This window comes from Oncorhynchus gorbuscha, linkage group LG05 (assembly GCF_021184085.1).
Source record: "Oncorhynchus gorbuscha isolate QuinsamMale2020 ecotype Even-year linkage group LG05, OgorEven_v1.0, whole genome shotgun sequence".
Taxonomy (NCBI): Eukaryota; Metazoa; Chordata; class Actinopteri; order Salmoniformes; family Salmonidae; genus Oncorhynchus; species Oncorhynchus gorbuscha.
In genome coordinates this window covers 17,835,217-17,846,249 of record NC_060177.1, presented here as the reverse complement: position 1 = coordinate 17,846,249, position 11,033 = coordinate 17,835,217, and the positions used below count along the sequence as shown (strand labels likewise).

The 11,033-nt window shown below is 39.5% G+C and overlaps 2 protein-coding genes across 5 annotated transcripts in view; both read right to left on the bottom strand.

Annotated features, from left to right (window-relative positions):
* Window positions 1–1,219: 1,219 nt before the first annotated feature.
* Window positions 1,220–6,509, bottom strand: LOC124035022 (SIN3-HDAC complex-associated factor-like). 2 transcript variants are annotated; one of them, XM_046348419.1, is made up of 6 exons: window positions 6,356–6,509; window positions 5,054–5,198; window positions 4,579–4,678; window positions 4,352–4,466; window positions 3,836–3,980; window positions 1,220–3,691 (listed from the first exon to the last, which is right to left on the bottom strand). In XM_046348419.1, exons 2-6 carry the CDS (start codon window positions 5,179–5,181, stop codon window positions 3,499–3,501), a joined length of 681 nt encoding a protein of 226 aa, XP_046204375.1. In that variant the 5' UTR covers window positions 5,182–5,198; window positions 6,356–6,509; the 3' UTR covers window positions 1,220–3,498. The 2 variants fall into 2 exon arrangements, with proteins under 2 accessions (XP_046204375.1, XP_046204376.1); XM_046348420.1 differs by lacking the exon at window positions 6,356–6,509 and adding an exon at window positions 6,101–6,245.
* A 390-nt stretch (window positions 6,510–6,899) lies between these two features.
* Window positions 6,900–11,033, bottom strand: part of LOC124035600 (DENN domain-containing protein 5A-like) — a 49,260-nt gene continuing 45,126 nt past the window's right edge. For all 3 annotated transcript variants that reach the window (XM_046349111.1, XM_046349112.1, XM_046349113.1), the window contains 5 exons: window positions 10,786–10,967; window positions 10,333–10,415; window positions 9,978–10,101; window positions 9,690–9,858; window positions 6,900–8,437 (listed from right to left, as the gene is read on the bottom strand). In XM_046349111.1, coding sequence (XP_046205067.1) covers window positions 8,254–8,437; window positions 9,690–9,858; window positions 9,978–10,101; window positions 10,333–10,415; window positions 10,786–10,967 — 742 coding nt within the window. In that variant the 3' untranslated portion in view covers window positions 6,900–8,253. The remainder of the gene's footprint in view (window positions 8,438–9,689; window positions 9,859–9,977; window positions 10,102–10,332; window positions 10,416–10,785; window positions 10,968–11,033) is intronic.

The following is an 11,033-nucleotide window of genomic DNA, read 5'->3' as shown; positions in this document are numbered from 1 at the left end:
GGGAAACTCGGGACCGCCGAGTTAAAAAATAATGTAAGTTATTTGCGCAGAGTTTACTGCTGATTGATAATGCGATACTTCTCATGTGGGAAACAATCTTTCTACAACGAGTATGACGCGTTCACGTGCTAGTCGGAACTAGGAACCTCCCGAGTTCAAATGAACGTATGACATGACATGTTTAGAGCTTACTATTGGTTGATTCTGATACTCCCCAAGTGGGAAACTCGGGATCATCCTTATACAACCAGTTAGCAAGTCTTACATTTCCGAGTTCTAACTAGCAAGTAAACGTGGCTTAAGCAAGTTGGATATTTTCCGAGATTCCGACCTGAGATGAACGGGACATTGACTAGGCAATAGACATTGGAATATGGATTTATGCCGCATTCATATCATGTCGGAATATCGGGACCTCCGAGTTCAAATTCAAATAAATGATTTGCGTGGAATTCGTGTTAATTCATTGCGGTACTTTCCGCCTAGGTTAGCATGGCGTGAATACGGCTTTATATTGAAGAAGCCTTCATGCGAGCAACTTCATGCGCATTGTGGTACCTTCCGGATATTTTCCGAGATTCCGACCTGAGATGAACGGGACATTTACTAGGCAATCGACATTGGAATATGGATTTATGCCGCATTCATGTCATGTCGGAATATCGGGACCTCCGAGTTAAAATAAAAATAAATTATTTGCGTGGAGCTTCGTGTTAATTCATTGTGGTACCTTCCGCCTAGGTTAGCATGACGTGAATACGGCTTTATATTGAAGAAGCCTTCATGCGAGCTACTTCATGTGCCTTTGAGTGTTCAACATCAGGGGCATAATGTAATATTGAGCGCCTTACTCGCTTAATATTCGATTATCCAGATGAAAATGAGTTTTGGGCAACAGACATTATATGCCTCGTTGGCCTACCTGTGATCATTGATTCTGCGCACTGCTCCCCTGTGTGAGGCGCTCGGCGTACTTTCACAAGGTGGGTTGGCATTTGTCAGAAATGTCACTACCCAAAAGTACGGGCGACGAAATTAAAATTCTGTAGTTGAGCTATTATACTCAAGTAGTGAAAAAGGCGGCCAAGGGCAACTCATAAAATGCATTATTCATTGCTTTAAATTTAACCAACCCTCTCTCCAATCTACGATGATTAAACAACGTGTTACGGTTTGAGTACCATCTAGCGGTTGAAATGAGATCACGCAGGCCCAAAAATGATATTTTATGTTTTATTACAAGACAGAACTAATGCAGTTGCGGAGATACAGAATAACAATAAAAACAAAACAAAATCGAAAGAAGTGCACAAAATGAAAATGACTTGAAGGTCCTAACGGTTCAATTTACAGCATCAGTTTTACAAATGGATTTGAAATAAATAAATATTAAATGACATTACAGATTGAATTTCATGATGTAAAAGGCATGTTCGTTCTTATAAGGCACACATATGTTCAAATGTGCCATGCAAACACCAATAAAATAGTCATTTCCCTATATACAAAAACAGAAGAAGAATTTCTATCTTGTTAAAAGGAAGCATCAGCTCTCCTTTTAATGACACTATTTAAGAATCACAGAAAGATTTAAAACACTCAACTAACCTGCTACACAAAAGTAACTGTTTTGAAAACCAAGGTTATACAGTATATTGACACAAACCTTTCTACTGATTTCGTTCAGTTATAGCAAATAAATAACTTTGCACAACAGGATACCCTGTCTACTAGCCAGGTGCCAGATCAGTTTGTGCTCTTGCAAACTCCACTGATATCAGTGTCAAGCTATATGTTTGGCATGACAATGAGTAACAAGAAGTTGGCATGACAGAACAGACAGACTGGCACTCAGGCTACCGGTCTGCATGTCTGACAACAAACTGATAATAATTCACGCCACTTACTGCAAAACTGTGCATTATTTAAGAGGTACACACCTGATTGGTTTGACTCGACCACTGACCAGAAATGTATAGAAAACGAACCAGAAACGTGTTGTCGCTTGAGGAAAAGCCGCATTATAATTATGAAATATCGATTTAAAACAATGAAACGCAGAAAAAACAATTTTGCTACGAGGCGGAGATGGACTTACAAATGTTGCACCTTTAACATTTTGGCAATTTCTCACATTCAAAATGTCTGCATAGTCTCAGCTTTGATTTGCTTCTGTAAAATATAAAATACACGTTCAATAACAGAATAACAAGATGCCAACAAACACAGAACATGAATAGTGTAAGTATTGCTTTAGCCTTCAACTCATAGGACAAAGAAATGGGTGGTATTCAGCAGGCACAAACTGTGTTACTGCCGGAAGTTGTCCAACACCACACTGCTAATTTTCATAATTGGTTGCTAAAGCTTTGCTGCACTGTGCCATACCAAACACAACCCCCTGAAGTGTTGTGACAAACTTGGGGATTAGGCTAGCCACTTATTGACCAATGAATAAGTTACAAGTGATGCCATAAAATAATGCCTCAATCTAAATATTTCCACATCTGTACACATTTAGTGGTTTAAAAAGATACATTGTAATTTAAAATAGTTCTCATATCCAAGACACACAAGAACACTTCAACATATGGTTATAAAAATGTGCATTTTCAGCTCATGGAAGACTACAAATAAATAATTGCTGGTTTTCATTCCTAGACAAAGATGAGTTCTGCATGCTTGGTCGAACTCTATCGTGATTCACTTGCATGAAATTGCTGGAAAAGCAATAGATACGCTCATGGTACAGAGTGTTAACACATCTGACAACATACAATACTACTCAGTGCTTGCCAAACCATGCATGTGTGGGAAAGTGTGATAACACATGCATGTATACATTTAAAAGGCCATTCATAATGTATAAATTCACTGAAGACCCCTAAATACTCTTAGCCCATAACCCTTTATATATTAAGATGCTATAAATCGAATTAAATCTGCTTGAGTGTCAGGGGAAAACAAGTACAAGACTTAAAATGTCCATTCCATCAATGCAAATAAGCTGGTTTTAGAAATCTAGCTGGTGGAGTCTTGCAGATCAGCACAAGAATACTTCATTGCCAATTAGACAGCTGTAAAAAATAAAAAAACAAGTCTGGATGCTGGCAAAAAATAACATAATATATACAAATGCTGGTAACCGTAACACAGAAAAGACACTTTAAACGTTGCAAACCAAATTAATCAGACCTGAATAGTGTGCCCTTCAAGGCCAAATAGAATTCTGCCTCATCCTATAAATAGTACAACTAATGCATTTATAAAAACATTTTTTTTTGGTTCTTTTTAGTTTTCTTTAAAAAAAAGACAAGAAAATGAATTATATGTTAAAAAATTACAAATACACATATCAAAGCAAAAATAGGAAAATCATTTAGCCATCTAAATGCACAGTGAACTAATAGGGAATGGTTTTGGGGGGGGGGGGGTAGTCTGCCACTGGAGACAACTTGTAGGGTGTCATGGTCACCCCAAGAGGGTGCTCAAGAGCCATCACCAGTCCTCTTTCAGGGCCTCTGGTAGCGGGAGAGGCGGGGGGTGAATGGCGGGAAGGGGAAGGTGCGTGTCCTGCATGGGAATCAACGTCTCCTGCTTCTTGGAGCTGCAGCAGGGCTTGAAGAGACGCGGGTCAATCATCACCTCACCAAAACGCCCTTTGTACACAATCCCACAGCACACCTTTTGTCTACAGGGAAGAGGATGAAGTATCCATTCAATAGTTTGACAAAAAGCTAATCATTTCTGCAGAATTGTCCCAGATAAATTACAGTACTAAATGAAATTGAGATTATCCAGACAGACTTCAATTTCATATACTTCATTGAGATACCTTTTCCAGTAAGAACGGTCCAGGAAGGAAAAGACAGAAGGAGTGGGGCGCCTCTGTTTGGACTCTATGTCTGAGCCGTCATCTGACTCGTAGCTGGGGGACTGGGATGGAGACATGCTGGAGGTCGTGCTGTGGGCATCCGAGTCTGAAAGGACAAACAGGACCATTTGTGGTGGCATTCTCTCATGGTAAATGTTTGAGGCAACATCTAGGATAGGATAAGTAATCCTTCTCACCCCCCCCCCCTTTAAGATTTAGATGCACTATTGTAAAGTGACTGTTCCACTGGATGCCATAAGGTGAATGCACCAATTTGTAAGTCGCTCTGGATAAGAGCGTCTGCTAAATGACTTAAAAGTAATGTAAATGTAAACATCTGCATGTCTACCTGGATCCTCCAAGTAGGGCCTAGTGACTAAAGTGAAACAAAGACTTACGCAGTATAACTCAGTGGCTTAAAAATGTTTAAGGTGTAGATAATATTCTATAATTTTGTTGATTTAACAAGAGACCTACTTTGTCTTTTGAATTTGTGAAGCCTCTTCAGTTTGCTTTTCTTCTTCCCATCACTGTTCTTCATCTTCTTGGGTTTGGTTAGCTTGAAGCCAGGCCCAGCTCTTGCATCCACAACCTAATGTCATATACCAGTAATACATGTCAATCACTCAACTTCCACACAGCATCAATTACATGAAAAATCACAGTGAATCCTCATTGAACTAAAATAACAAGTTGGTGCATACATGGTTCCAGTTCTTCTTAGAGCCTTTTGGCAGTTTTTTCCATCTTTTTACTAACAGCACACAGGCATTGCAGATGTCTCCCACACGATCCTCTGACAACCTTGATAAATAATCAAGAAAATGAAAACACCTCAAGCAAATCAGTAAACGTCTTTAAATAACAGACAGAACCTTAACTTATATATGAAATCATATTCTGAAGCACTGCAAAGTTAACATCGTTGTTCTTCAGACAGCAAAACAATCTAAATCAGTCCTAGACCAGTTACTAATATCTTCCCAATTCTATCTATTGACCATCACTTGTTTAACCTTGTATGGCATACAATCATTGGGACAAAAACTGGTGCAAACTCTGCATTAACATGAATTAGAATATAGAACACAGAAATAAAAGTGTAGTGTTTAATACTCCATAAAAAAATAAGAATTTGATGAATGCAATGTTATCATGTCATTAACACTTAAAGCTTACCCAAAACATAGCCTGAAGGTTTCTTCATATCTGCTGCTGTCAGTAAAGCGTGAACTGGAGGACTTGGTCTTGCAAATGCAACATCCTTCATGGCTGCGATATATCTTAGACTTGTGAAAACCAAACATGATGATCAATGAGAACCCTACAGAGAAATAACAAATAGATTACCAAAGGATGCCATCCATTGAATGCAGAATAGTAATAGCACTGTAACGTTACTGCTGTAATGCTTTCCCCTGGTGGAAAGGGGCGGGTCACTACATGTGGTCAAAACATTGAGTTAGTTCCATTTAGAAGCCTTATTCTACAATTTTAGCTATCCATGATAGCTTGTCTCCACGCGAAGTTCTTATATTTATTGACGAAAAACTTTCCTTTCTGCATTTAGATACGCCTTTTATCAATCCTGCAAGCTATTATACCGATTAATGACACTTAGCCAACGTCCCCGTTATTATGCACACACAATTAACGTTATAGGCAATGACTCCCATCTCCCTTTTTTGTTTCCTGACTGGAGGAGACTATTTTAAAACAAAGCTCGCGGGACAGGAACCAGATGAAATTGGTTGAATGTTTTTTGAACACAGACTAACACGACTAAATCTAGCCAATTTTTGCAAGCTAGCTATTCCATTTAGTAGATTACAATACACCAACGGTACATTGCCACTTGCAAGTAATCCACTAAAATAGAATGGCAGCATCTGGCAACCGCTAGTAATGACGCCATCGTTAGCTAACTTGGCTACTACAAATATTCGACAAATTACAACAGTGGGTCGTTGGTAATAAATGAACTATGCTTTTCGTGCTGCAATTTTGATCGTTTCTGTGTTTAGAACTGATATGTATTTGTCGGGAAAGTGAATCTCAGTTACTTGGGGAATCCGAAACAAAAAGCGGGGAAGGAAAACTCCTTCCAGTGAAGAAACAAAAAGCGGACGAACAGTCATTACAAAAATGCGGCACAAAAAAGTGAATTGAGCAAAACTGGCTTGTCTTATAATTTAAAATGAAATTGTTGTAAGATTTAACACGCACAATAATTTATATCGTTTCCTTCCCTTTAAATTCAAACATTCGCCCGCTGAGAGCGCCAAATAGCAATCTGACTATTGTTGTTAGCTAGCCTGCTAACGTTAGCTAGCTACCACGCCACGCTCCATATCCATGCTCTCCCATTGTTACAATGACTCCGTTGCAGATATAGTTCGCACGCGACAGACTAGAATTAAATGTAAGAGCTGTAAAACATTAGCATTCACGTTAATTTCTAAACGTAAAGGGTAGACTTACCGAACAAAAACTTTGAATCTTCGCCGTTGTCTTTTTACACACTGCGCATGCCTTACTACTACTGCATACAGCTGGGTATTAGAATGACATTAGCATAAAAAAAGATGATAATAAAGCGTTCCATCGTAGAAACACCATATTAGGAGTGTAACGTGTCCGTTTGAACAGAAGTAGTTCAGCCAATTGGAGCACACTATGCATGGTATTTAACAATATGGGATTCTGGTTGTAGTAGTGAATATGGAAATGCTTTCCGTCTAATCCTATGTATTCAACACCACACTAGACTCCATGTCCCAGCAAGCATCGTATCAGCAACGTATGAATGGACAAGAAAAAAAAGTATTTGAAATGGCGCGAATGAGTTTGTTTACATTTTAAAACTAGCATTTGTTGTTGTTACAAGTGTTGTTATCAGTGTTTGATTTCTCTGCTTGGTAAAGTTCAATAACCATCAATAACCATATAACAATTTATAGTGACACCATTCCAGTCAGTTATAATCCTTCAATAAAAATACAATAAACATATCCATATCCATTACTGCATTTCTGTAATTTTATTCTTTATTTTATTTTTTACACTGTACACATTTCCTCACTTAGTAAACACTACATTATACGGCTATGTCAAATGTACAACAGTATTGAAAAACAAAAATATATCTCCCAAGATGCTCATGTCGATTGTACATGGAATAGTACAACCAACACAATCCAGACATTGGCACAGGAAAGACATCCTTTACACTTACTTCTATCAAACTGCTATTGTTATTCATCATCCTATGCTGCACAGTAAGAAAAATGGAGATTATTTTTTTGTGTGATGTGGATTATATTGCATAGCAGAAACGCCAACAGTTCAGATGAGAATCGTTTGCTCTATTTTGAATCTGGCCTTTTATAGCAACCATATTTACCACACATTATTAATTTAACTGGCAATCAGCTCATACAATTTTCACTACTGAAAAAACATGATGTTGTAAACCTGCCAGGAATGGGCAGAACAGGTGAGGAATAATGAGAAGTTGTTGGAAAGAAGGATGCACTGGTTAGAGGTATTTACACAAAGGCTGTCATTTTATAAATGACTCACTTTCTACCAAGCCATGGTTATGATGAGTACTGTACTGTTGAAGAGTTGTGTGTCAAGTGTGAAGCACTGACATGGCCGTATAGTGATACTTCTCCAACTGAATACATATTGTGCATCACTAGCATACGCTACATTATCTTATTCAGGAGCCTCTTCTTAGGCCAAGTTATTCCATATAAAATAGTTGCATCCTACAGTACTTACAGTGGGATTGATCCAAACTTACACACTGTCATATTGATGTAGGTGAATCAGTTTTCCACCCTACACAAACATCTATACCATGTCATATTCATACTTATAAAGCATACTTCTGCATCATTTGCTTCAAGCTCTACATTATGACAGTTAGAATTAGAACAGAGCAAGCAACTTGACAGACATATCAAAATAATACTGTTCTTCTCCGAAAATATATTAACAGTTTTTGTTCCTTGTTTTTCATTTTAGAATATAGCCATTGTCAGCAGTTCACAATAACAATGAAAATATTTAGCTTTCAATAAAGTAGTATACAACAGGTGGGTTATCTTCTTCAACAAAGTGAAAGTAATGGATCTTAATAGAAAACATATTCTTAACGTCTAACAGCAACATTATTAAGGATAAAAATAACAACACATTTTGAAAGGCTCATTACACTTAATATATGGCAAATGTAACAGTAGCTTTAATATAAGCCAGAAATCGTCCCTTAATTGTTCAAGTCTCTTTCTGCATAAAAAGGTTTAATTGTTCTTTAGTGGTCCCTAACAGTTTTCCTTAGTCAGGTCCAATTGGTGTGAACGAAAGAGGGCCTAGATACCGATCCCTTTGACAAGTGAAGCCTCTAGGGTAATGTTGAACTCCTGCAAAGTCTGTAGCACTCTGATCAGAGAATTGACCAATGAGCGGTCCTTTATCAGTGCTGTGTCTTCGTACATTTGCACTGTGATTGGACAGTCTGCGAGGAGAGCGATCCAGTGGTGTAACAAATGGTCCCTAGGAAGAGCAGAGAGAAACAGGAAGTTTACCAGACTGACTTCAGGGAACTTTTTTAGCAAATCCTCATACCTGCTAAAAGACAGGATAGGAAGGGCTCAAGCTTGGTTATGACTGAGGCATTATTTACGTTGCATTTAGGCATGTCTGGTCTCGCTATGTGCCACTTAAAAATATTTTTGACAAAGAACAAAGAGAAGATATTTCATTAAAGTGGCAGATGCATTTGAGCTACCAAGCCCTGTTCTGCCACAAAGGGTTGAGAGAGAAAGAGGAAGTCTGAGGTGTCATAATTAGTAGGATATATACTGTATGTTTTGAACTAGTGTGTGGAAACTCAAAGTGGGATTATAAACTGGGTGGTTCAAGCTCTGAATGCTGATTGGCTGACAGCAGTGGTATATCAGACCGTATACAACAGGTATGACGGAACATTTCTTTTTACTGCTCTAATTACGTCAGTAACCAGTTTATAATAGCAATAAGGCACCTCGGGAGTTTCTGGTATATGGCCAAGAGGTGTATCCCGAGTGGCAAAGCCGTCTAAGGCACTGCATCTCAGTGCAAGAGGTGTCACTATAGTCCCTGGTTCAAATCCAGGCTGTATCAACTCTGGCTGTGATTGGGAGTCCTATAGGGCAGCGTGCAATTGGCTCAGTGTCTCCCTGAGCCAATGGGGTAGGCCATCATTGTAAATAAGAGTTTGTTCTTAACTGACTTGCATAGTTAAATAAATGTTAAATAAAATATCTGGGCACTCTGCTTTGCGATGTGCATAAAAACACCCCTTAGCTGTAGTATATTGTCCATATGCCTTATTGCTTAACTATACAACCATGAAAAATAGATGTATTTGTATACACAACCTCCACTCATACAATGCCCAACAGGATAGGCAGACACACAGTGTGAGGGAGAATAACTGAAACAGGAGGCGGGGAAGTTCACTGTTATAAGCTAACTTTTAGTTTTTTAATGAATTTAAACAAAATCCCCCAAATTCCAGGGCTTAACTTCATATGGAAAATTTCCCGGAAAGTTTCCGACCCTTCGCAACCCTAGCTGCTATTAGAGAGATAATGAAAACACCTCTCTTTCAGTTGAATTGAAGATGTCTTGTAAAACATCTCAAACAATCTAATTAGCCCTTTTGACCAAGACATTTAGTGCTGTACAATGAATTCCCATTCAAATGTTCCTGATGATAGCTGTTGTTCTGTGTGTGTTTGTGAGGCCACAGAGGAGATATTACCTGGCACCCAGACACACCAGCATCTGGAACTTCCCATCCTTGCCTATGTTCCTAGATGTGCTGTTGATGGCCCGCATGAAGCGGCAGAAGTGGCGTACTCTGGTTTGCCAGTTCTCATCTGGAGTCACCTCCCTCTGCTCAGCACTCTCAAAGTACACTTGTGACTTTTCTATAAGGAGAAATCACAGACAAAAGACATTGATAAGAGAAACCTCATCCATTAGCATGGCACGGAAGACACTGTATACTGTATATTCAGGTGTAATGGTCGTGTTTTGGAGGCTTTACCTAAGAAGTCCCAGATGAAGACATTCTTAAAGAGGCGTGGGGATTTGAAGCCATGCTGGAACACCTGCTCTAAAGCCCAGACTAGACCATACTCCCCACACAACAGAAGGGTCAGACTACCCCTCTATAGAAAAACAGACAGGGAAAGAAAAAAGTGACTAATGTTGTCTCTTTTCAAAGTACCCTGGTCCAACACATCAGTTGTGTCCATATGAAAGTGTTCATTTGGAACACATGTGAGTGAAACTATGATCAGTGTTGCCAACAGTGTACAGACAGTGTACAGGTTGAGGACCCACTGTCTCCTTCACTGTGATAAATAATAGACAATGTGGTGGGGGGTTGTGTCTCTCACCTCCTTCTCTGGCTTGTGGAAGTGCTTCACTATCCCATTGATGGCCTCTCCCACTCCCTCTTGGATCTGACCAGTGTTCAACTCTGGATGATGGGAAAGAGTAAGAAAAAAATCAGTGCATGTCAGCAGACACAAGACCCTCAAAAGTGATCTAAAGGCATGGACACACCGGTAGCGTTTGCCAGCCGAGAGTACTTAGCACCTCTTAACAGTGTGCCGGCCATAACTTGCAAACCGAGGGCAAAATGATTCTACATGTAGAATCGCGCTGATTTTTTTTCAGCCAAACATCAACCAGAGACCAGAGAGAGGGTGGTCCCTAAAACACACCACGGTGAAAAAACTGCAGACAAACGGGAGATCAACATTTGGTGCTGTGTGTGTAGTCCCTTGGTGAAGATTATTGGTTATTATTGATGACGATTTTTGCAGTGTATTTGAATGGTCACTCACTTGGTTTGCTGTTTGGTGAGATGGTGACGAACCTCCTCATCATCCCAGGGGACTGCTGCATGGGGGGCGTACGACACATTCTGTCCTCGTTCTCTGAGTTTGGTGTCACTAGCTCTCCCACCAGGACCCTCTCTAGACTGCCATCGTCCACCCCCTTCCCCAGCCACCGGCCACACGGGAACCTACGCACACACACAACAATATAACAGTTAGCCAAAGCTTCAACAGGGTCTTTCTTGTGAATAAAT

What these genes read in the sequence shown, in the direction of transcription:
- LOC124035022 (XM_046348419.1), bottom strand. Translation starts at nt 5,181, where the DNA reads ATGTTTGGTTTTCACAAGTCTAAGATATATCGCAGCCATGAAGGATGT. An exon ending in CTAAGAAGAACTGGAACCAT is followed by an intron (nt 4,467 to 4,578) that starts GTATGCACCAAC and finishes ATATGACATTAG; the next exon opens with GTTGTGGATGCAAGAGCTGG. An exon ending in GACCGTTCTTACTGGAAAAG is followed by an intron (nt 3,692 to 3,835) that starts GTATCTCAATGA and finishes TCTTCCCTGTAG; the next exon opens with ACAAAAGGTGTGCTGTGGGA.